Genomic DNA, 25,194 nt, shown 5'->3' on the forward strand with positions numbered 1-25,194 from the left:
CAGGATCTCATCAAGTTTCTCAACTTCTGGCTGATCCTCATCTCGCATATCTTCTGGCACATTACCCCGAAGGGTCTTAGAAGACTCATGTGAAACGCATATGAATCTTCCACGCATCAGGCAATTTCAGGCTGTAAGCCACATCGTTGATCTTGTCAAGCACTTGAAAAGGCCCATAGTAACGCATGCTGAGCTTAGGATACGGCCGTTCCTTGCCCTTCATCTTCTTTAACCTTGCCTTTTCGAACCTTAACAGAACCCAATCACCAGGTGATAACAGCAATTCATGACGGTGACGATTACCAGCCTTTTTTTGCTTTGCCCGAGTCTTCTCCAACGCAACTTTAATCTTCTTATACATCTCATCCATGTTCTCAACATATCGATCTGCCTCAAAGATCTTGTTCTTTCTATGCAAAATGGGAGGAACCTTTTTTCCGCCTTCAACAATCTCAAAAGGTGCTTTGCCAGTAGACGAATGCACCGTATTATTGTAAGCATACTCAACCATAGGCAAATAATGTTCCCACTTGCCCTTATTACCTGACACATAGCATTTCAGTAGATCTAACACAGTAGAATTAGCCTCTTCTGACTGTCCATCAGTTTCTGGATGAAACAGAGACAAGAACTTGAGCGTAGTGCCCATGTTCTAAAACAATCCTCTCTAGAACAAACTGGTCATGCGAGGATCACGATCACTGACAATCCATTGTGGCATACCATGGTCCTTAAACACATTGTACATGAACAAGCGTGCCATATGATCAGATTTTATCTTCTTCCTAACAAGGATAAATGGGCCTGCTTGCTGAACCTGCAGATAATGGTCCATATACCATCATTCCGTGTTGGCGTTCTTGGAAGATCAAAGATAAAGTCCATAGCAATGCTTTCCCATGGCTTATCCGGAATCGGCAGTAGTTGTAACAACCCTTGTGCCTTTTGCCTATCAAACTTGACCTTTTGGCTAACTATGCATGCTCGCACAAAGGCATCCACATCTCTCCTCAAGAGGCCAATAGAAGAATGTCTCTACCGCTTTAACTGTTGCATCAATGCCACGATGCCCTGCATACAGTGGGACATGACTCTCGCAGTGGCCTAGTGACACAAAGTCTGACATGCATCATCATAAAAACATCTCTAAGGAGGTAGTGCTCGTGATGTTGCCCCTCTTGTAACTGTTCAAAGATCCTTACAAAATCTTCATCAACAGTATACTGTTGCTTCATGTCATCTAGCTCATGATGATAAGGAATTGACACAACTGAAATTTGTGGCTTTCTTGATAACGCATCAGCCACAACATTCTTCTTGCCTTCCACATGCATAATCTGGAAGTGGAACATGGAAAGAATGTTTGCCCATCGCATATGCTTTTCGGATAACTTTCACTATGTCAAGAAGTATCGCAAGGTCCGATGATCTGTTTGGACAACAAAATCAGCACCTATGAAGTGCTTCCAGCTAGAAAGCGCATGAATCACGACCAAGAGCTCTTTCTCATAGACTTGCATAGTCCTCTCTGGCCCTTGCAAAATTTGGCTTTCATAAACTAGTACCCGTCCATCTTGCATTAGCACTGCTCCGATGCTACTGCCACACGCGTCACACTGGACCACAAATGACTTCCTGGGATCTCGCAAAACAATAACTGGATCTCAAGTCAACTTTTCCTTTAAGAGACTAAAAGCTGAAATCTCTTTTTGGGTCCATTTGAAAGTGACCTCTTTCTTTTGCAAAGTGTGAAGAGGAGATGCTATCTCTGCAAAATTTATGATAAACCTTCTATAGTAGGAACACAACCCCAAGAAGCTTCTGACATCGTGCACAGTCTTCAAGTCTGGCCATGTCTTGATAGCTTCGACCTTTGCGGGATCCATTCTAACACCATCCTTTGAGACTATGTGGCCAAGAAAGTGGATCTCTTCGAGGAAGAATTCACTTTTCTTAGGATTGACAAGTAACCTGTGGCTGCGCAGCTCTTCGAACACAATGGTCAAGTGACGCCTATGCTCCTCTTCATTCTTCGAGTACACTTTCATGTCATCGAAGAACATCCCAACAAACTGTTGATGCCGGCAGAAAATCCGGTCCATCATTTTGTTGAACGTGGCAGAAGCATTTGTTAGCCAAAACGGCATCACTAGAAACTCATAAAGACCAAATGTCGTTCTAAACGCAGTCTTGTGCACATCCTCTGGCGTTACACAAATCTGATGGTACCCACTCTTAAGGTCTATCCTCTGAAAATTGCAGCACACTCTAAACGATCGAGAATATCATCAATTCTAGGATTAGGAAACCTATTCTTGATGGTATTCTTATTCAACGCACGGTAATCAATACACATGCGCCATGAGCCATCGTTCTTCTGCACTAGGAGCACTGAGGAGCAAAAGGGTCAAGAACTAGGCTGAATCAACCCCTTCTCTAATAACTCCTGAACCTGGCCCATAATCTCTTTCTGTTGCGCTGCACTAACCCTGTAGGGAGGTCTATTTGGTGGGCTACACCCTCGCACCAAAACTATCCGATGGTCCTCAACTCTCTCTGGCGGCAATTGCGACGGTAATGAATCAGAAAAACAGTCACTAAACTTTTAAAAAAATGCTGACCTTTCTTTATCTAACACAGATAAATTTGACTAATCACTATCTGAGACATCACATGCAAAAATCAAGTACACGGAAAGATGATTCTTTATCACAGAAGTGATAGCAGAAGCAGATACAATAGGGACTGACTCTCCTCTAAGCTTTTCATCCAAGATGTGAGTTTTGCCCCTATGCTGTACAGTGATCTTCTTGTTGTAGGCATCCAAGACTCCATGCACTCAGAACATAAACGAGATCCCCAACAAGGCATCAAAGCCTTCGAGCGGCATGATGTAGAACTCTTATGTGTCCACATACGATTAAATATGCAAACGCACTTTTCCAATGATGGGAGTAACACACTCTCAGTAGCTAGGACATACCAACCCTGCTTCTGCTGTGTACCCCATCTCTTCAACTTTGATGCCCAGCTTCATAGCTAACTCTGGTGAGATAAAGTTGGCTTTAGCATCTGGATCAAAGAAGATGAGTGCCGTATGATCCCTAACTTTACCCCATGCCCTGCATAACTCACTGGCTTCTGTGATGGGCCTGACACCCACCATGTCTGGCACTAAACCTGTCGTGGGTTTAGGCTTCTTGCCTTTTTGGTCTCCTTTATCCTCTGAGTCAGCAAGTCTTTTCCTTTGTGGACAATTGATAGCAAAGTGACCAGGCTGCTCGCATATAAAGCATTTGTTGTCAGCCATTAGGACCTTCTTTTCCTCGAGCGACTTGCGCACAAAAGGCTTCCTTTTCTGTTTCTTTCCCTGCGCTCCAAAAGTCCCGGCTGAATCGTTGTCTTTGGTGGCCTTTTCTGACCCCTATGACGCATCAGGAGCCGTTTTCACAAAGGGCTTCTTCGCTGAATTTTTCTTTTGCTGCCCTCCTTTGTCGTTGCTCAGAAATCCACTGTCCTCTCCTTTCAACAAAGCAAGCCCAGTGTTCGCAACTTCCATAAGCTGAGTGAGGGTAGCCACGCTGTTCTTTGTACGGTAATCGCGAAGCCCTTTAGGCAACCCACAACAGTACTTCTCTATTTGCTCTGTCAATGGCACAAATCTGTAGGAGGTCATTGAGAGTGACGCTTTACAAAACCTCCTATTGTACTCCAACAACCTCTTGCACGAAGCTGACGTAAGCGTAAGCTGGTGCCAATCTGTCATGATGTCGGCTTCAAATTCATTTGACAGCCAAGCAGATGCAACCATCTGCTTGAGGTAAACCCAAGTGGCGGGTGCCTCTCCTTGCATTAACAATGTCGTCCACCATGTGAGCGCATTGTCCTTGAAGAAAGTGGCAGCTTTCCTAAGTTTCCAGGCCTCTGTAAAATTCCCTCCTGCATATGTTGTATCAAACTGCATATGTTGTATCAAACTGCTGGAGGAAGGTAAGAGCCTTTGTCTTATCCTCGAAACCACTGAAGGTACTGAACTTTACAGCTGCACCACCTTCTTTGTAAGCCTTTGGCTTCTCCAGTGCCCCCAAGTTGTCATATGGAATGGTCTGCAACATCGGCACTATAGTAGGCATGATCGGCACATCTTGGCCATTCACATTTTGCGTCAGAGGTGCGATATCTGGCTGCTGTCCAAAAAAACCAGCCATACCAAAATGACCCTGTGGCACCTCAAACTGGCCGTGGTTGCTCTAAAAACCCTACTGCATGCCGATACTACCATACATGGGGTTTGCCATGATGCCTTGCATACCCCCAAACATTGTTCCTGGCATGTACGGCTGACTTCCAGACGCATAACCAGCCATACTTTGGAACATTGATCCACCCCCGAAATACCCAGGTTGTACCGTGGGTGGTGGAAAAACTAGGTACATAGCCTGGTATCCAGTTCCCTGTCCATTCAGGACAGCATGCTGGCTCTGACAGGTGGCCGGCTGAACTGGCATAACCTGTGGAATAGGCGCTCTAGCCACCTGTTCAAGCACAGGAGGAACCTGTTTTGGAGCCCCTGACTCCGCAACATGCGAGTGTTCCCTTTCCTCCTGAGCCACATGAAGTACCTAGGCTTAAGCCTCAACAAGCTCCGTACTCGGCGTAGGTTGCCTACTTTTCTGTTGCACTGATGGCGCTTGCAAGAACTCCATAAACCTTGGATTCTGCACCAGCATCGAAAAGACATTCACTGCGGCAACTAACTGAGTCTTGAACGCATCATCCTCAAGTTGCCCAGTCATACAGACCTCTACTACTGGAGGGACATTCACATTGACAAGAGGTACAGATTGACGTGGCCGTGAGATCTCACCAATCTCGAAAACCATAGGGATCTCCTGCATGTCCTTTGAACAGGAACCTTCTTCAATAATGCCCTTCCCCTTGTCCACCATAGTGTAATCCCGCGTTCCTGCACTCTGTGTCTTTACCCAAAACAACCGAGGCTCACTCTTTGAGGAAAAAGTGATTGATGTCCCGGCCACGGAACCATGAAACCGGCCCGTGGGGCGGTAGGCGTTGGCTTTCACCCGAAATTCTTTACTTTTGACACACATAGAGCACTTTGCAAAGGTAACCTGTAACAGGGATTAACACCTAAGTACACACACGGCTCGGAAGCTAAAATGCTCCGAGCAGACGCCGACAACTTGTAGGCCCCAAAATTGGCGCCCCTTTCGGTATTTCTTTATTCTTTAACAGAGGGAATAAAAGTTGTGATCTCCTACGAGCTGCCCCGCACAATGTAGGCTAAGAAACACTTGCTCTGGCCTGATTTCGGCAACATAACTGTACTAGGACGCTTCACAGTCAGTATCCCCACGCAATAAATGACTTTCCCAACGCATACGGACACTTTGCAAAACCTGGCGAGAATCTGCAGCACGCTGAATTCTCTGTTTTCTGCCCCGATAATGCGCCAAATCACCTGTACAGCAGTCCCCTCGCGTCCCCGAACCTCCTGGGGGTATTAGGGTCCGTTTAGGGCCGAAACCCTAAACCTGCAAAAATACACAACAGGCTGTAATTCCCTGTTTTGGGCTCCGTTTCGCGTGCCGGTCGCATCTGTAGTAAGACCTCGAGATCCCGCACCTGTAGGGCTACTTGCCCTTTGAATCGGACGAGATTTCTCACGTGAAACCTCTCCGAATTCACCTGTACCTGTGGGGGATTAGCCGCTAGCTAATCCAGTATCTGTGCAAGAGGCTCTTGCCTCGGCAATTGCGCATGAACCCACATAACTGTACATTAGTCAAATGAAAAGCCCACTAGAGGGGCATAACATACTGCTCATAGGAGAGAGAAAGAGAGAGAGAGAGAGCAGTGTGTAGCGTGCAGAGCATCACTCCTGGCACTGCATTGTACATAAGAGGGAAAGGAAGCACTCCATAGCTCTTAACATGTGACAGAGAGCAAATGAGGCCTCTTCGCATCTTAAAAATCAGCGCCTTTTTTTCTGTAGGAGGAAAGTGCATGAAAAATTGACACTTGGCATTTACAAGCATTTTCCCGATTCCGGTTCGTTGCTAAAAAATCTCCCGACTGGTCGCCCAGTTGACTTCGCGGCAAAGTTGTAAAATGTTCCCCTAGTCATACCGGAGGTAATGACGCGAACATATTTCACGGCCCAAAATAGCAATTCCCTAAATTCTAGGAAATCATTCCGTTGGGCTCCCTTTGGTCATCTGACCATCTATCCTCATTGGGACCGCATCCAAAAGTGCAATGTGGCCCAATTGACGGATACTTTCTGTTGGTAGTCACACCTTGACTTTAGGCCTTTATTGAGTTCACTTCCTAGTATCCACCAACTTGCTACGTGCGACGGGGGGACCTATATGATCTTGCTCTGAGCCTAGACATCCTCTTACCATACGAATTCCAGTGCCGACCACTACCCATCTGCGGGTGAAACTACAGTTCACATTGGCTATACAATGTCCGACCGTTCGCTACTTCAAGAAAAGGGTCTCACAAATAAAACAAAACCCATTGGAAAGAAACCAACAACTAAAGTTAGCAGTTGCCACATCCTCGTGACATAGTTAACAGTTGCCACGTCCCCGTGACATTTACAGCGACTTCCTGGAGCAACCAGTTTGGCATGCTTTCCACACAGACATGGGGCCAGTACAGTGGATTATGTTATGACACAACCGAGCTTTATCCCCTACATTCAGGATTTCACAGTGGGAGCCAGGCCAGTGGGCATTGCAGTAGATCATGCTCTCTTGACAATGTCCGTTAAATTTTAGTATAGTACAACCCAGACATCAGGAGGCAGGTCACACACCCACTATACATTTACTTCAGAGACTGATTTTCTTTATACAGAGGAGATCTGGGACCGTCTATTGGAAGGCACACCTGGCACAAATGGTACAGGCCTCTCAATGGAGGAGTGCACCACTCTACTGACTGAGACACTGCATGGGGCTGCATCAGTGGCATACCCACACACTCAACCGGGTAAGAGACACCATTCTGGGAGCATGCTCCATAATAGTTGGTATGATGAGGAGTGCAGAGAGATGAGAGCCCAGCTTCATAGGGATCTTCTTTTAGGAGTCATCACTTACAGACAGTCTCGGATTGCTTTCCGACGCCTTGTGGGACGGAAGAAGCGAGGTTACCTAGCTCAGATGGAGCGAGACTTATATCAGATGTTCTTGAGTAGGGACCAGTGTAACATGAAACGTTTCGTGGTTTCGGTCGTTTCGGGGTTTCGAGGTTTTGACATTTCGTTTCATAGCGTCAAAAACATGAAACGGGTTTCATAAACGACATTAAATTATATATTAATAAAATATGATAAATACGTATACAATGTAGCACACATGACTCTAGACTTTAATGTACACGAGAGAGAGAGAGAGAGAGAGAGAGACGTGCTCATTGCTCAATGATCACTGCTTAGAAGCGACTTCAAGCGAGCATGATCAAAGAGATGTTCAGTATTGATGAAAGTTAAAACACAGCCACTAGTTTCATGAATCATAACTGATGCATCATTGATTCATTTAGCAAAGTACTTCTATTGAACAAAGTTCAAACTTAATTCAATGTCACAAACCATAAGTTTTAGGGACCACAATCATCTGTTAACTGGAGGTAAACCTCAAAAAAAAAAAAAAAAAGCTCCAATTTTAAACGTTTCATAAAAAATGCCTATCCGTTTCATGCGTTTCGGCAAAACGTTTCATAGGTTTCGGGGTTTCATCTGCATGAAACGCGTTTTTATGTCACACTGGTAGGGACTCACGAGAGGCATGGCGACTTTTCCATGAGCACTCCCCTCCCCCAGTTATTACTTCAACTGATGTGTGGATCCAATATGCGACATCATTATATACGGTTCCTGGACAGGAACCCCTTCTAGACCCTACCAAGCCTTGCCCAGCTACGAGCACTTTCTTTACATCTGAGATGGTACAAAGGGCCATCGACAGGATGAGGACCGCGAAGACATATGATCATGACGGTCTAGTAGCGGAGCACTTTATACATGCCAGGGATATGCTGATGGAGGTTCTCGCAGTGTTGTTCAATCATGCCATGTGTGAGGGATTACCTGAGACTTGGAGGTTGTCTAATATTGTGCCCATCTTCAAGGCTAGTGACCCTACAGAGCCTGGGAACTACCGCACTATTATGGTTGGACACACATTGGCACGGTTGTATGCATCTATTCTGGAGCAACACTTGAGTAATTGGGCAGAGGGCGAGGGTGTACGAGCAAAGGGTCCGGCCGGCTTCAGGGGGTTTCTCCACTCTTGATCATATTGTGACACTCAGGGCCATCATTGAGGAGGGCAGAGCACATGGGAGACGGATCTATTCTAGCTTTGTGGATTTTTGAAAAGCATTTGACATGGTACCAAGAGCTCGATTGATGCGCAGACTACAGGAGATGGGGGTGCCCATTGAGGTGATTTGGGGGATTATGGCTTTGTACAGATCAGTGATGGGACATGTACGCACTCTGGAAGGGGTATCTGATTTAGTTCACTCTACTATTGGAGTGAAACAGGGCTGCCCATTGTCTCCTACTCTATTTGGTATGTATGTTGATGAGGTGTCTGATTACATTGACGGAGAGGGTGATAGGGGTGCCCAGCTGGCAGGGACGTGGATTCCATTGTTGCTATATGCTGATGATATTGTGCTGATATCTGACTCACCAGAAGGTATGCAACGACGTTTGGATGCACTACGCAGTTTTGCAGAGGATAGTGGATTGTGTGTAAACCTAGGTAAAACCAAGGTTATGGTGTTTAACACCACACCGCAATGGGTTAGGAGATCAGTACCTACTTTCAAATATGGTCAGGAGATTGTAGAGTATACACATGCATACACTTACCTGGGGTAGTCTTTACTGGGCCGAGATTTTCTTTGAAAAGAGCAGCAGACTAGACTAACTAGAGCTGGTGCGGCTCTGGGAGGAATGGAGAGGATGTGTTTGTAGGCCCAGTTCCAAGAACCTAGGACAAAATTATGGCTTTTTGATACTTTGGTTGCCTCTACTATGTTATATGGGGTGCAGGTTTGGGGACCTTCTGTAAGCCAGTATGGTTGGAGGCGTATGGAGAAGCCCTTGATATCTATGATCTCTCGGCTCATTAGAGCCAAGGCTTCCATACTGCATGATATCATTCAAGCGGAATTAGCTGCCCCCCCTATGGAGATTGAGGCGCTTACCAGATCAGTCTCCTTTGTACACAGTTTGTGGGATACTACCAGAGACAGATATGCCATGGTGGCTCTAGAGTCCTCCAGACAATTAGCTCTTAATGGGGATACATCATGCTGGTATGCACAGATGGCATCATCGTTTCATACGCATGGTTTCACCATGGACAAGTTGCCTCCTTTTCAATACTCTCTACAGGCACCCTTGAGGTCTTTGACGCGGGTAGAGATTAATAGACTCATTCGTCAGGATCTGACGAGCTCAACACAAGGAGGACATGGATAGAGCCGATACAGGAGTTGGGCACAAAGATGGCTTTCTATAGAGAGCATCTTCTCCACCTCACGGGGGATGGGTTTGTGAATCGACCTAGCTATATGGACACGCATCTTTCTCATGGTTTGCGTTGTGCCATTGGCCAGATACGCACGTCCTCACATCAGCTCGAGATTGAGACTGGCAGATTCAGAGGGACACCAGCAGATAGCAGGATATGCCGCTTATGCCATCTAGAGCCAGAGACAGAGGTACATTACTTATGTCATTGCACAGTGTACTATGAGATACGAGGCCGTTTTCATTGTCTATTCAGAGAAGGTTTTGGGCCTCTAGCTAGGGTCATGAGTTAGGATCAGAGATGCCTTGGGCTATATCTACTTGAGTTACACAGGCATAGAGAAACTTTACTGAGGAGAGCTCAAGAGACACAACCCCAGAGACAAATCACATATTTTTTTACACTAGATGTTGTACACCCAGAAGAACAGACAGAGGAGCAGCCAACAGTGGAGAGGTCTGCCCGCACTACTGGCATTCTCATAGACCGAGCATTGGAGCTAGGGAGATCTAGACGACCCCAATGGAGAAGAGGAGCTACACAGTTTCGAAGGAGGCTACAGCAAAGGATTTGAGCCATACTTTTTCGTCGTCCAGAGTGCACATGAAGATGGATCTCTATGAAGATGATCTCTACTTCCCTCCCATATTGTCTACACATTGTACTACTTAGTTCACACATTTCACGCTTTCACCTCTCACACCTATCAGCTTAGTTTAGGATTCCGCAATATTTATATTTGATTATCCTAGTTTAATTTATTTTGTTAATCTGACTTTGTATCATATACACCGCATTGTAACTTTCTCGTCTCATAGGTCACTTTGGCCTTTTGAAGACGTTAATATAACATTTCATTTCATTTAATCTCTCTCTCTCTCTCTCTCTCTCTCTCTCTCTCTCTCTCTCTCTCTGCTATATGCTGATGATATTGTGTTGATTTCAGAGTCACCCGAGGGCTTGCGGTGACATCTTGGGGCCTGGATGATTTCTGCACACATAGGGGGTTGACTATGAACCTTGGCAAAACCAAGGTTATGATCTTTCACACATCCAGTGCAGTGAGGAGCCACCTTCACAGCAGCAGGAGGACGGGTTGCTGTGGTCACCTCATATGTCTGTTACATTCACCAGCCTACCAGGACCCTTCACTATGAGGCAGGCAGCTACTGACAAGCTCACTCAAGGATACTCAGCCCTAGCCATGCTAGAGCGGAGAGGTTGCTTTTCGACACCTTAGTCACCCCGGCCTTGATGTACTCAGCAATGATATGGGCACCAAGATTGAAAATTGACCAGTGGGGACAGATGGAGAGGCCACAGATATGTATGATCTCATGCTTGCTACGTAGGAAGCAGACAGTGCCACATGGCATTATCAGAGCAGAGCTCACCACACCACCTATGGTAGTAGAGGCACTATTCCAGACAGTTTGTTTCATCCAGAGGATGAGAGAGCTACCTCCCGACAGACTTACTCGCAGGGCTTTTGAGGCAGCTATACAGCGATCAGAGAGTGGGCCAGAGAGAGCATGGTACTCACAGGTCAGAGCATGGTTTGAGGCACACGGTCTTGATATGGAGAGTCTACCACCCTTCCAATACGACCTTGACTCACCCTATGTTCACCTCTTTCGCAGCAAGAGGAACTTGGTGTTGAGACAAGACCTTTGGCAGCTATACACCAGGAGCGTCTGGGAGTCACAGGGCTTGGGGACGAAGATGACAGACTACAGAGACCAGTTCCTTACTATACTACCTGATGGGTACATACAGAGACCACGCTACATGGACACATAAATGCCACATAGCTCGTGGGTGGTGATTGGTCAGTTGAGAGTGGCATCACACAAGCCAGAGATTGAGACTCGGAGACACTGGTGTCCCCAGAGAGGAGCGAGACTTCAGAGCATGCACAAAGGAGGTGGAGAGCGAGGAGCATTTTGTGTGTCGATGCAGCGCATATACTGAGATCAGAGGCAGGTATGAGGCCTTATTCAGAGGGCAGCCCACTCTCCGAGAGATCATGTACTCTCGAGATCAGACACAGCTAGGGCGTTTCTTATTAGAGATACAGAGCCTCCAGGACACACTACTACAGACACACGCAGCTACACAGCCAGAGGATAGACAGTTGCAGTTCACAGACTTCTTTCAAAGAGTTACAGCCCCCCCCTCATCCGACACTCCGAGGGGAGTGACACTCCCACAGGCTGAGGCGAGCTGAGCTAGACGACGACCACTAGTCACTGGCTACAGGGGAGCGAGCCTCAACCATCGACAGATCGAGGAGATCCGGGCCCGAAAGCGCATTGCCTGTGAGAAGCAAGTGGCTCAGATGAGGGCCGACCCTGCAGCTTTCATCCGGGCAGCCCTGGCACCAGACCCGCCCATGTACCACATATTACACCCCCCCATTAGTACAAGATGGAGCTAGATAGCTTGATGCACTCTCATGATTGTACTACCCTGAGCATATAGACATGCATATACTCCCAGAGATAGAGCTCCATCCCCTCCTCAGATATCCCCTGGATATATCACCATCACCACCTCCAATACATCACTACTTATCTCCAGTTCAATTCAGTTTTGTTTCATTTGTCTTTCCGATAGATGGATGACATACACACAATGTATATTTGATTTGTCTCATAGGCTGATTTCGGCCTGACGTAGACGTAAAAAATCTCTCTCTCTCTCTCTCTCTCTCTCTCTCTCTCTCTCTCTCTCTCTCTCTCTCTCTCTCTCTCTCTCTCTCTCTCTCTCTCTCTCTCTCTCTCTCTCACACACACACACACACACACACACGCGCACACACAAAGAATGGTGGGCTGATATCCAATTATAAAATATGGGCAAAGCTAGATTACAAGATACAACCGAAGGTGAAAAAACCCCTCAACATCTTCAATGGAAAAAATCTGAGGGGGAAAACCTAACAAACTGGAAAAGGGTAAAGACATATATAAAAATGGGGCTGAGATGGAAAGCCTGGAGACGAACTTCTGGACAGTAGGCTGCACAGCAGGCTAAAGGTGTGGAGGATGTGGTGGCTGCAACAGAGCAGGCTACATGTAGGTCGGAAGACGTATAGCCAGCAGCAAGGCACAGCGAAGGATGGCAGAGTAAGCTTGGTAGGGATAGCGCATTAATAAGGATAAGATCAGCAGATGGTAGTACTAACGAAACGATAGCGAAGGATGATCGAGTGGCAGAGGTAGGATTGAGTGGGGGATCTAGGCCAAGGGCTGGGCAGCTAGCAAGGGGATTTATACGCACACACGGGGGGAGAGAGAGAGAGAGAGAGAGAGAGAGAGAGAGAGAGAGAGAGAGAGAGAGAGAGAGAGAGAGAGAGATGCACAACTAATATATAATATAATGATGTGATATAACGAGATGACGACAAGGAAATAGCAACACCAAACAAATAATTACCATGATTTGCTGAAGTAATCTCTCTTGCGCTTGGACATTTTTGCTTACTTCCAGACAAACGGGCTCATACTTAGCAAGCTCCTTCTTAAAAAGATCTTCGCAAGAACCAGAGGTAGACAAAAGCTTTGGTAGAATATTGTCCTGAAATGTGATAAGGAAACCCACATGAATGTCGACATTGACCACCACTTTACATCAAAATTAAGCTCATAAAGACATATCAAGAACCTTTCGTTTCATCTCTTTCAAAGCATCCTCTAGTCCAGCACGTTGCGAACCCAAAGCCTCCAACTGAGCCTACAAGCTCGAGAGAAGAAGTAAGCAAACCAAGGCCAAAGACACATTGCACAAATGTTCAGAACAAAATCACTCCACCACTTGAATCATTGCAAAATTTAGTTCTAATATGTTTGACTACATGATCAAGGAGAAAAGGGAAAAATCACGTGGGAAAGCATTGAGATTACAGAACATTTTACAATCAAAACTATACAAGACACTTGCAAAGCTCAATCTGATCCATAGCAAGTCAATGCAAGTCAGCCACTATTACCTCTGCTTTTGCCACAACTAATATTTTGATGAAGTGTCATGTGTACAGGGGCTTGATGTGCCACGTTGACATGCTACTACGACCTACAGCCAACCCGTAGACTAGGAAAGCCTACATGACCTCAAACTTGCTCCTTTATGAGCCCGGTTGCAGGCCCTGTGTTCAGACAGATCCATTATAGTAATTAGGATCCATACATAAACCTTCCTTGCATAAATGATTGTGCGAGACACGGGCGAGTGACCGAGCTGTTTTTCTTTCACCCAGCAGAATTTTCATGTAGAGCCTAGATCTAGTAAGATGCTTGGTTACGGTCACATTAGTTGGGATCACAGAGCATGTTGTGTGCTAGCATGTGCATGCAATGCTCCAGTGAGGTTTTGCAGGTGCTTTCTTTGGAGGTCAAACTAATGATGAGTTGGCACTATCTGAAAGTGCTTTTAACTTTTGAGCCATTTTCTGAAACTCATGGTAGGCTCAGCACATAATTAGCATAGGAGCATCCTTTGGGTCACATTTGGGGAGAATGAGCAGCAGCAGACTAGAAGCAGCTGATCCTAGCAAGGGGCACCCTCTCACCTTTCTGCCCTTGTGCTTGTAGTAGGTATCCAAGCACCACAACTACCACCACCCCTTTTCAGCCCTATCTTGCATCCCAGGAGGGTGCAAACCAGCCACTAGGAACTCACTAGATCTGCCATCCAAGCAGTATCTCTTATCTGCACTTTTGAAAGGACAGAAGCCCGCCTCTGGTCTTTCCAAGCAACCCTAGACAAGGTGAAAGTGTCGTATTTTGGGCAGATTTCACTGAGGTCGCATTCAGCCTCATACACCAATAGATTTCACCCAGAAATACCCCGAAGTAGCACCAAAATCCTTTAGAACCCTCAAGAACTCAGTTTTCAGCCCATTAACACCTAGATCTAGAGCCCTGGACTTCACCCACATCAAGAGGTACCTCGCCTTTGGCACACGAGCAAATACTAGCATTTGAGAGAACTGCAAGCAGGTATCAAGCCATATATTGGTTGATCTTATCAAAGTTACCATCAGCTCCTTCTCTTTCTTCTCTCTCCCCCCTCTCCATCTCCAAACCTCTGATTAGCTCTACTCAAATATATCATTATCTTCATACTCAAATATATCATTTTCTATAGCAGCACAATTTCAAACGTGCATATGCTTCACTAGCCACACTTGAGAGGCAGTTGCATCAGGCCAATTTCCATGCACCTCACACAAAGTGTTGGCTCTTTGACACTAGTGACACTTGCCCTAATGTGAGCAGCTCCAGTTTGAACATCAGATTTCTACACTCAGATGGAGCAGACTAGAGAGCATCCAAATTTTGCTGCTTTCATGTGTGATTCGCAGCAAGCCATTTGTGCCACATGACATATTGAAAGCCAAGTTTGGTGTGCCACCCATTGCAATGGAGGCTCTTTCCAAGCCATATCCTTTCTTCATCAGGCCAGGGAAGTGGCACCGACCAGACTCCCGAGACTCATTTATGAGGCTTCCAAACAGTTGGCATAGCCAGGTGACCACAGGCTATGGTATGCTTTAGTGATGAGATGGGTACACAAGTATAGCTACACCACGGACAAATTACTACCTACCCATTTGAGTGCATTACATATCCCTCTCGCGAGGAACAAGAAGTAGGGCAAGAGCTCAGACAGAGACACAGAGCAGACTTGAGTGGCAAAAGCTGTGAAGATGGCTGTCACGGGGACGTGACAACTGTTAACTATGTCACGAGGACGTGGCAACTGCTAACTTTAGTTGTTGGTTTCTTTCCAATGGGTTTTGTTTTATTTTTGAGACCCTCTTCTGGAAGTAGCAAACAGTCGGACATTGTATAGCCAATGTGAACGGTAGTTTCACCCGCAGATGCGTAGTGGTCGGCACTGGAATTCGTATGGTAAGAGGATGTCTAGGCTCAGAGCAAGATCATATAGGTCCCCCCGTCGCACTTAGCAAGTTGGTGGATACTAGGAAGTGAACTCAATAAAGGCCTAAGGTCAAGGTGTGACTACCAACAGAAAGTATCCGACAGTTCGGCCACATTGCACTTTTGGATGCGGTCCCAATGAGGATAGATGGTCAGATGACCACAAGGAGCCCAACGGAATCATTTCCTAAAATTTAGGGAACTGCTATTTTGGGCCGTGAAATGTGTTCGCGTCATTACCTCCGGTATGACTAGGGGAACACTTTACAACTTTGCCACGAAGTCAACTGGGCAACCGATCATGTGATTTTTAAGCGGCGAACCCGAAATGGGAAAATGCTTCTAAATGCGCCAAGTGTTAAATTTTCATGCACTTTCCGCCTACAGGAAAAAGAGCGCTGATTTTTTATGCTATGAGAGGCCTCATTTGCTCTCTGTCTCACAGGTTAAGAGCTATGGAGAGCTTCCTTTCCCCCTTATGTACAGTACGGTCCCAGGAGTGATGCCCTCCACGCTATGAGCAGTATGTTATGCCCCACTAGTGGGCTTTTCATTTGACCAATGTACAGTTATGTGGGTTCATGTGCGATTGCCGAGACAAGAGCCTCTTGCACAGGTACTGGATTAGCTAGCGGCTAATCCCATGCAGTACAGGTGAATTCGAAGAGGTTTCACGTCAGAAATCTCGTCCGATTCAAAGGGCAAGTAGCCCTACAAGTGCGGGAGCTTGAGGTCTTGCCAAAGATGCGACCGGCACGCGAAACAAAGCCCAAAACAGGGAATTACAGCCTGCTGTGTATTTTTGCAGGTTTAGGGTTTCGGCCCTAAACGGGCCTAAACGGACCTTAATAACCCCAGGAGGTTCGGAGACGTGAGGGGACCGCTGTACAGGTGAACTGGCGCATTTTCGGGGTAGAAAACAGAGAATTTCAGAGTGCTGCAGATTCTCGCCAGGTTATGCAAAGTGTCCGTACGCGTCGGGAAAGTCACCTATTGCGTGGGGATACTGACTGTGAAGCGTCTTTGTACAGTTATGCTGCCAAAATCGGGCCAAAACAGCTGTTTCTTAGCCTAGATTGTGCGGGGTAGCTTGTAGGAGATCACAGATTTTATTCCCTCTGTTAAAGAATAAAGAAATACCGAAAGGGGCGCCAATTTTGGGGCCTACGGGTTGTCGGCGTCTGCTCAGAGCATTCTAGCTTCCGAACCGTGTGTACTTAGGTGTTAATCCCCGTTACAGGTTACCTTTGCAAAGTACTCTGTGTGTGTCTAAAGTAAAGAATTTCGGGTGAAAGCCAACGCCTACCGCCCCACGGGCCGGTTTCATGGTTCCGTCACCGGGACATCAATCACTTTTTCCTTAAAGAGTGCGCCTGGATTGTTTTGGGTAAAGACACAGAGTGCAAGAATGCGGGATTACACTATGGCCGACAAGGGGAAGGGCATTATGAAAGAGGGTTCCTCTTCAAAGGACATGTAGGAGATCCCTATGGTTTTAGAGATTGGCGAGAGCTCAGGGCCACGTCAGTCTGTACCTCCTGTCAATGTGAATGTCCCTCCAGTAGTACACGGCTTTATGACTGGGCAACTTGAGGATGATGCGTTCAAGACTCAGCTAGTTGCCGCGGTGAACGTCTTTTCGCAGCTGGTGCAGAATCCAAGATTTATGGAGTTCTTACAAGCGCCACCAGTGCAACAGCAAAATAGGCAACCTACGCCGCGTACGGAGCTTGTTGATGCTCAAGCCCAGGTACTTCATGCGGCCTAGGACGAAAGGGAACACTCGCATGTTGCGGAGTCAGGGGCTCCAAAACAGGTTCCTCCTGTGCTTGAACAGGTGGTTAGAGCGCCTATTCCACAGGTTATGCCAGTTTAGCCCGCCACCTTTCAGAGCCAGCATGCTGTCTTGAATGGACAAGGAACGGGATACCAGGCTATGCACTCAGTTTTTCCACCACCCACGGTACATCCTGGGTATTTCGGGGGTGGATCAGTGTTGCAAAGTATGGCTAGTTATGCGCCTGGAAGTCAGCCGTACATGCCAAGAACAGTGTTCGGGAGTATGCAAGGCATCATGCCAAACCCCATGTATGCTAGTATCGGCATGTAGCAAGGTTTTCACTGCAACCAGGGCCAGTTTGGAGTGTCACAGGGTCATTTTGGCATGGCTGGTTTTTCTAGACAGCAGTCAGATATAGCACCTCTGACGCAAAATGTGAATGGCCAAGATGTGCCGATCATGCGTACCACAGTGCCCATGTTGCAGACCATTCCTTATGACAACTTGGGGGCACTACAGAAGCCGAAGGCTTACAAAGAAGGTGGTGCAGCTGTAAAGTTCAGTACCTTCAATGGTTTCGAGGATAAGACGAAGGCTCTTACCTTCCTTCATACAGCTTATGCGGGAGGGAATTTTACAGAGGCCTCAAAGGTCAGGAAAGCTGCCACTTTCTCAAAGGACAATGCGCTTACATGGTGGATGACATTGTTAATGCAAGGACAGGCACCCGCCACTTGGGTTTACTTCAAGAAAATGTTTGCATCTGCTTGGCTGTCAAATGAATTTGAAGCCGACGTCATGACAGATTGGCACCAGCTTACTTCAGCTTCGTGCAAGAGCTTGCTGGAGTACAATAGGAGGTTTTGTAGATTTGTGCCATTGACAGAGCAAATAGAGAAGTACTGTTGTGGATTGCCTAAAGGGCTTCGCGATAACTGTACAAAGAACAAGTGGCTACCCTCACTCAGCTTATGGAAGTTACGAACACTGGTCTTGCCTTGTTGAAAGGAGAGGACAGTGGATTTCCGAGCAGCGACAAAGGAGGGCAGCAAACAGAAAAATTCAACGAAGAAGCCCTTTGTGAAAATGGTTCCCGATGCGTCACAAGGGTCAGAAAAGGCCACCAAAGACAAGGATTCAGCCGGGACTTCTGGAGCGCAAGCAAAGAAACAGAAAAGGAAGCCTTTTGTGCGCACGTCGCTCGAGGAAAAGAAGGTCCTAATGGCTGACAACAAATGCTTTATATGCGAGCAGTCTAGTCACTTTTCTATCAATTGTCCACAAAGGAAAAGACCAGCTGACTCAGAGGATAAAGAAGACAAGAAAGGAAAGACGCCTAAACCTACGGCAGGTTTAGTGCCAGACATGGTGGGTGACAGGCCCAGCACAGATGCCAGTGAGTTATGCAGGGCATGGGGTAAAGTTAGGAATCAGACGCCACTCATCTTCTTTGATCCAAGTGCCAAAAACAACTTTATCTCACCAGAGTTAGCTATGAAGCTGGGCATCAGAGCTGAAGAGAGAGGGTACACAGCAGAGGCAGGGTTGGCATGTCCTGGCCCCTCAGAATGTGTTACTCCCATCATTGGAAAACTCCGTCTGCATATTCAGTCATATGTGAACACAAAAGAGTTCTACATCATGCCGCTAGAAGGTTGTGACGCCTTGTTGGGGATCCCGTGGATGTTCCGAGTGCATGGAGTCTTGGATACCTACAACAAAAAGATCACTGTACAGCATAGGGGCAAAACTCAGATCTTAGATGTAAAGCTTAAAGGAGAGTCATTACCTATTGTATTTGCTACTGCTATCACTTCTGTAATAAAGAATCCTCTTTCTGTGTACTTGATTTTTCCACGTGATGTCTCAGATAGCGATCAGTCAAATTTATTTGTGTCACATAAAGAAAGGTCAGCATTTTTGCAAAAGTTTAGTGACTTTTTCTGATTCATTACCGTCGCAATTGCCACTAGAGAGACCTGAGGACCATCGGATGGATTTGGTGCAAGGGTGTAGCGCACCAAATAGACCTCCCTACAGGGTTAGCGCAGCGCAGCAGAAAGAGATTATGGGCCAGGTTCAGGAGTTATTAGAGAAGGGGCTGATTCAGCCTAGTTCTTCACCCTTTTGCTTCCAAGTGCTCCTAGTGCAAAAGAAGGATGGCTCATGGCGCATGTGTATTGATTACCGTGCGTTGAATAAGAATACCATCAAGAATAGGTTTCCTATTCCTAGAATTGATGATATTCTCGATCGTTTGGAGGGTGCTGTAATTATCAAAAGGATAGACCTTAAGAGTGGGTACCATCAGATTCGTATAAGGCCAGAGGATGTGCACAAGACTGCGTTTAGAATGACATTTGGTCTTTATGAGTTTCTAGTGATGTCGTTTGGGCTAACAAATGCTCCAACCACGTTCAACACATGATGGACTCGATTTTCCGCTCGCATCAACAGTCTGTTGGGACGTTCTTCGATGACATGATAGTGTATTCGAAGAATGAAGAGGAGCATAAGCGTCACTTGACCATTGTGTTCGAAGAGCTACGCAGTCACATGTTACTTGTCAATCCTAAGAAAAGTGAATTCTTCCTCGAAGTGATCCACTTTCTTGGCCACATAGTCTCAAAGGATGGTGTTAGAATGGATCCCGCAAGGGTCGAAGCTATCAAGACATGGCAGACTTGAAGACTGTGCACGATGTCAGAAGCTTCTTGGGATTGTGTTCCTACTGTAGAAGGTTTATCAAAAATTTTGCAGAGATAGCATCGCCTCTTCACGCTTTGCAAAAGAAAGAGGTCACTTTCAGATGGACGCAAAAAGAGATTTCAGCTTTTAGTCTCTTAAAGGAAAAGTTGACTTCAGATACAGTTATTGTTTTGCAAGATCTCAGGAAGTCATTTGTGGTCCAGTGTGACGCGTGTGGCAGTAGCATCGGAGCAGTGCTAATGCAAAATGAACAGGTAGTAGCTTATGAAAGCCGAATTTTGCAAGGGCCAGAGAGGACTATGCAAGTCTATGAGAAAGAGCTCTTGGCCGTGATTCATGCGCTTTCTAGCTGGAAGCACTACCTCTTAGGAGCTGATTTTGTTGTCCAAACACATCATCAGACCTTGCGATACTTCTTGACAAAGTCAAAGTTATCCGAAAAGCATATGCGATGGGCAAACATTCTTTCCATGTTCCACTTCCAGATTATGTGTCACAAACGGGAGCGCATAACAATATAAAATATACTCAGATAAATAGAATTTCTCTTATTATTGAAGCCAAAGGATATAGAGAGAAATATATATATATATATATAGAGAGAGAGAGAGAGAGAAGATCGACACAGTACTGGGGACCAGAAGATGGGCTAGTCCCCCCCCCTTAGAGAGAATTCTTTATTAGGGAGAATCTTTTTACAAGCACAAGAACCGGAGAAAACCCCTCTGTTCTAAATCTCTGAGTTGATAGTCGTTCCTTCCCGTAAGGGAAATCCGAGAGACAAGCTCTCAATCCTTTTTCCGTCTGTACTCGGAGTTGAGACTCCGCAGACAATTTCCGAATTCCGTTTCCGTTTCCGGAATTCCCAAGCGTAGGCCGAAGCCTTCTCGCTTCTCCTTTGCGATGAAGTACCTGCAAACACACGCAAACACACGACAACAATTCGTATGGCGAATCCACAATAGATACCCGTCTCTATTGCGCAGGAAAAAGCGACTTCCGTGCTTCGTAGTATCGCGATCTCTTGCGTTATCTGGCGGCAGAGTCTTCTCTTGCTGGCGTTGGAGACCTTCCTTCAGTGAGGGCATGTGGTGCTTTTATAGCTCCTTGACCACGGCACAAATAGTTGCTTGCATAGAGATCGCGGCCGTTTTTTTTTTTTTTCAAAAAAAAATCGTTTTTTTTTTTCTGTTCTACCTGAAATAGGGAGAGAGAATTCGCTGGCTGATCTGTTGCCTTATTTATCAGATGGCTGCCCACTTATTAAATGGGCGGCCAACATATTTTAAAAATAGTCTGAACCTGCCCAAAAACTCAATAAAACCTTATAAGTTAAAAACAATGCCTTCACAACACTTCCCAGGCGTCCCTGGATGCAATCACATGCACGAATGCAATGCAAACATAGATTCCTCGCGGGAAAGCGTCTGCTCTTTCCGAAAAACTCGTTAAAATATTCCGCTTTTTAAGAAAAGCTTCTCAGAACCCATCTTTATTCTTGTGCTTGCGTCTTTACGCGTATTCCTCTTTTCCAGTTCGGATTTCCTCTCGACTATGGATATCCCCTTTCCGATGCACCCGTCACCCACCTTGTGACGCATCAAGAATACCCATCACCTAGTCCTTTCCTACCGAACTTACGATACAATCCCCTTCACGATGCTCTATGTCACCCATCCTATGACGCATCAGAGATGTCTGTTCCCGGATGGTCGGATACTTTTTCCCGATGCTCCCTGTCACCCATCCGATGTGACGCATCAGAAGTACCCGTTCTTGGTGGCCTTACAGATATTCCCGTTCACAATGCTCCCGTCATTACTTTGAATGACGCACTAGGAATACTCTGTACTCGGATGTCTCCAGTGAGAAAAACTCTCTCACTTAAAATTCCAATAATTCATTTAGAATTATTTTTCCTGGTGTTCCAAGTGAGAAAATCCTCTCACTTATAAATCCAATAATTCATTCAAAATTATTTTTCTGTAAGATAAACCCAATTTAGCAACATTATGCATGTGGAAGGCAAGAAGAATGTTGTGGCTGATGCGTTATCAAGCCAAAAATTTCACTTGTGTCAATTCCTTATCATCATGAGCTAGATGACATGAAGGAACAGTATACTGCTGATGAAGATTTTGCAAGGATCTTTGAACAGTTACAAGAGGGCCAACATCACGAGCACTACCTCCTCAGAGATGGTTTTATGATGATGCAGGCAGACTTTGTATCACTAGGCCACTGCGACATAAGGTCATGGAAGAGCGTCATGTGCCACCGTATGCAGGGCATCGTGGCATTGATGCAACAGTTAAAGCGGTAGAGACATTCTTCTATTGGCCTACCTTGAGGAGAGATGTGAATGCCTTTGTGTGAGCATGCATAGTTTGCCAAAAAGTCAAGTTTGACAGGCAAAAGGCACCACGGTTGTTACAACCACTGCCGATTCTGGACAAGCCATGGGAAAGCATTGCTATGGACTTTATCTTTGACTTTCCAAGAACGCCAACAGGGAATGATGGTATATGGACCATTATCTACAGGTTCAGCAAGCAGGACCATTTTATCCCTGTCAAGAAGAAGATAAAAATCTAATCAGATGGCACGCTTGTTCATGTACAATGTGTTTAAGTACCATGGTATGCCACAATCGATTATGAGTGATCGTGATCCTAGCATGACCAGTTTGTTCTGGAGAGGATTGTTTGAGAACGTGGGCACTACGCTCAAGTTCTCGTCTTCATTTCATCCACAAACTGATGGACAGTCAGAAGAGCGTAATTCTATTGTCTTAGATCTGCTGAAATGCTATGTATAAGATAATAAGGGCAAGTGGCAACGGTATTTGCCTATGATTGAATATGCGTACAATAATACGGTGCATTCGTCTACTGGCAAAGCACCTTTTCAGATTGTTGAAAGCGGCAAAAAGGTTCCTCCATTCTGCATACAAAGGACAAGATCTTTGAGGCAGATCGATATGTTGAGAACATGGATGAGATGTATAAGAAGATTAAAGTTGCCTTGGAGAAGACTCAGGCAAAGCAGAAAAAGGTTGTTGATCGTCACCGTCGTGAATTGTTGTTATCACCTGGTGATTGGGTTTTGTTAAGGATCAAAAAGTCAAGGTTAAAGAAGATGAAGGGCATCGAACGGCTGTTTCCTAAGCTCAGCATGCGTTACTATGGGCCTTTTCAAGTGCTTGACAAGATTAGCGGTGTCGCTTACAGGCTGAAATTGCCTGATGCGTGGAAGATACATAATGCATTCCATGTGAGTCTTCTAAGACCCTTCGTGGGTGATGTGCCAGAAGATATGCCACATGAGGATCAGCCAGAAGTTGAGGAACTTGATGAGATCCTGGTACCTGAGCAGGTTTTAGCACATAAGGACAGAAAAGTTAAAGAACAAGTTGCAAGACGCTATTTGGTGAAGTTCAAGAACTATCCGCCTATGGATGCAAAGTGGATGGAAGAGCATGAACTGTCAGAGTCACCAAATGTATTGCAACTTTACCTTGAAGCCTTTGGGTTACAATCTACGTATGCCCCAACCCAATGTCTGCAAAGGAGGGGTAATGATAGAGCTAGTATATCAAATGTACATATGAATTCAGTGTAATAGATGGAAATGACAAAAGTATGAAGGTCTCATTAAGTCATTTGTATGTATGTGTTATGACCTTTCTTGAGGATACATGCGATGATAAAAGAGTGTTGATAGCACAAGATGTAACAAACTGCTGACGTGTCAAAGCCTAAAGAATGGAGCCAACTTACAAATGACGTGGCTACCTGAGAGCAGAAACCCTAACCCTAATTTCTGCCATAAACCCTACCTGCTGAAACCCTAATTTTGGAAACCTTAACCCTAAAACCTGCAAACCCTAATTCTGGAAACCCTAACCTTAAAACCTGCAAACCCTAATTCTAGAAACCCTAAGAAGAACAAGTAACAGAAGAAGAAGTCCTACCAACTTATGGGGACCCCGTTCGATGGAGCCCCAAGTGACATAAAGGCATTAAAAATAAAGCAGAGTACGTTCAAACGACTTTGCACATCAAAATATGATGATGTGGCACCTATACGGACGTCCCGGAATTCGCGGCGGATTTTTAGGAAAATCCCAAAATTTTAGGAAAATGATTTTTTGGGGTCAGCTTTTCATATTTGATGCTTTTAGGCTTTGGGCCTTTAAATATGAGCCTGGGGGAGCCTCTCTGGCACTTTTTAGTGCGCAGATTGCAGAGCAGGTGCTCCCCAGCTGTTGTACTTTGCGAATCAGCAGCGAATCAGCAGTAGCATAAAGAAATACCGAAAGGAACGCCAAGCTTTGGGGCCAATACTCTCTGGGGTGGAATTCCGCCACTCCGTGTCGCGTGTCGCCTCTCTCTCTCTCAGTTCAATTGTTATTGAAGTGCTAAAAGTCTGTTCAGTCTGTTCTTTTCTATTGGCACGTTGTGCCCATCTTCTGACACAACATCATCAGTGGCGTATATTTATGGTATGTAATAGAGGACGTTTGCGATTTCAAGAGGAGGGTATGTCACGGGGACGTGGCAACTGTTAACTATGTCACGAGGACGTGGCAACTGCTAACTTTAGTTGTTGGTCTCTTTCCAATGGGTTTTGTTTTATTTTTGAGACCCTCTTCTGGAAGTAGCAAACGGTCGGACATTGTATGGCCAATGTAAACGGTAGTTTCACCCGCACATGGGTAGTGGTCGGCACTGGAATTCGTATGGTAAGAGGATGTCTAGGCTCAGAGCAAGATCATATAGGTCCCCCCTGTCGCACTTAGCAAGTTGGTGGATACTAGGAAGTGAACTCAATAAAGGCCTAAAGTCAAGGTGTGACTACCAACAAAAAGTATCCGACAGTTGGGCCACATTGCACTTTTGGATGCGGTCCCAATGAGGATAGATGGTCAGATGACCACAGGGAGCCCAACGGAATCATTTCCTAACATTAGGGGAACTGCTATTTTGGGCCGTAAAATGTGTTCGCGTCATTACCTCCGGTATGACTAGGGGAACACTTTACAACTCTGCCACGAAGTCAAATGGGCAACCGGTCAGGAGATTTTTAAGCGGCGAACCCGAAATGGGAAAATGCTTGTAAATGCGCCAAGTGTCAAATTTTCATGCACTTTCCTCCTACAGAAAAAAGGGCGCTG

General features: G+C 45.8%; 1 protein-coding gene across 1 annotated transcript in view; it reads right to left on the reverse strand.

Annotated features, from left to right (window-relative positions):
* The window catches only part of LOC147435504 (vacuolar-sorting protein BRO1-like), a 122,542-nt gene that overhangs the window by 47,898 nt on the left and 49,450 nt on the right, over nt 1–25,194 (reverse strand). The window contains exons 3-4 of the mRNA XM_086488565.1: nt 13,251–13,319; nt 13,023–13,163 (exon numbers count right to left, since the gene is read on the reverse strand). Of these exons, the coding sequence (XP_086344691.1) occupies nt 13,023–13,163; nt 13,251–13,319 (210 nt within the window). The remainder of the gene's footprint in view (nt 1–13,022; nt 13,164–13,250; nt 13,320–25,194) is intronic.

Source organism: Adiantum capillus-veneris, chromosome 18 (genome assembly GCF_014529385.1).
Source record: "Adiantum capillus-veneris isolate H3 chromosome 18, ASM1452938v2, whole genome shotgun sequence".
Taxonomy (NCBI): Eukaryota; Viridiplantae; Streptophyta; class Polypodiopsida; order Polypodiales; family Pteridaceae; genus Adiantum; species Adiantum capillus-veneris.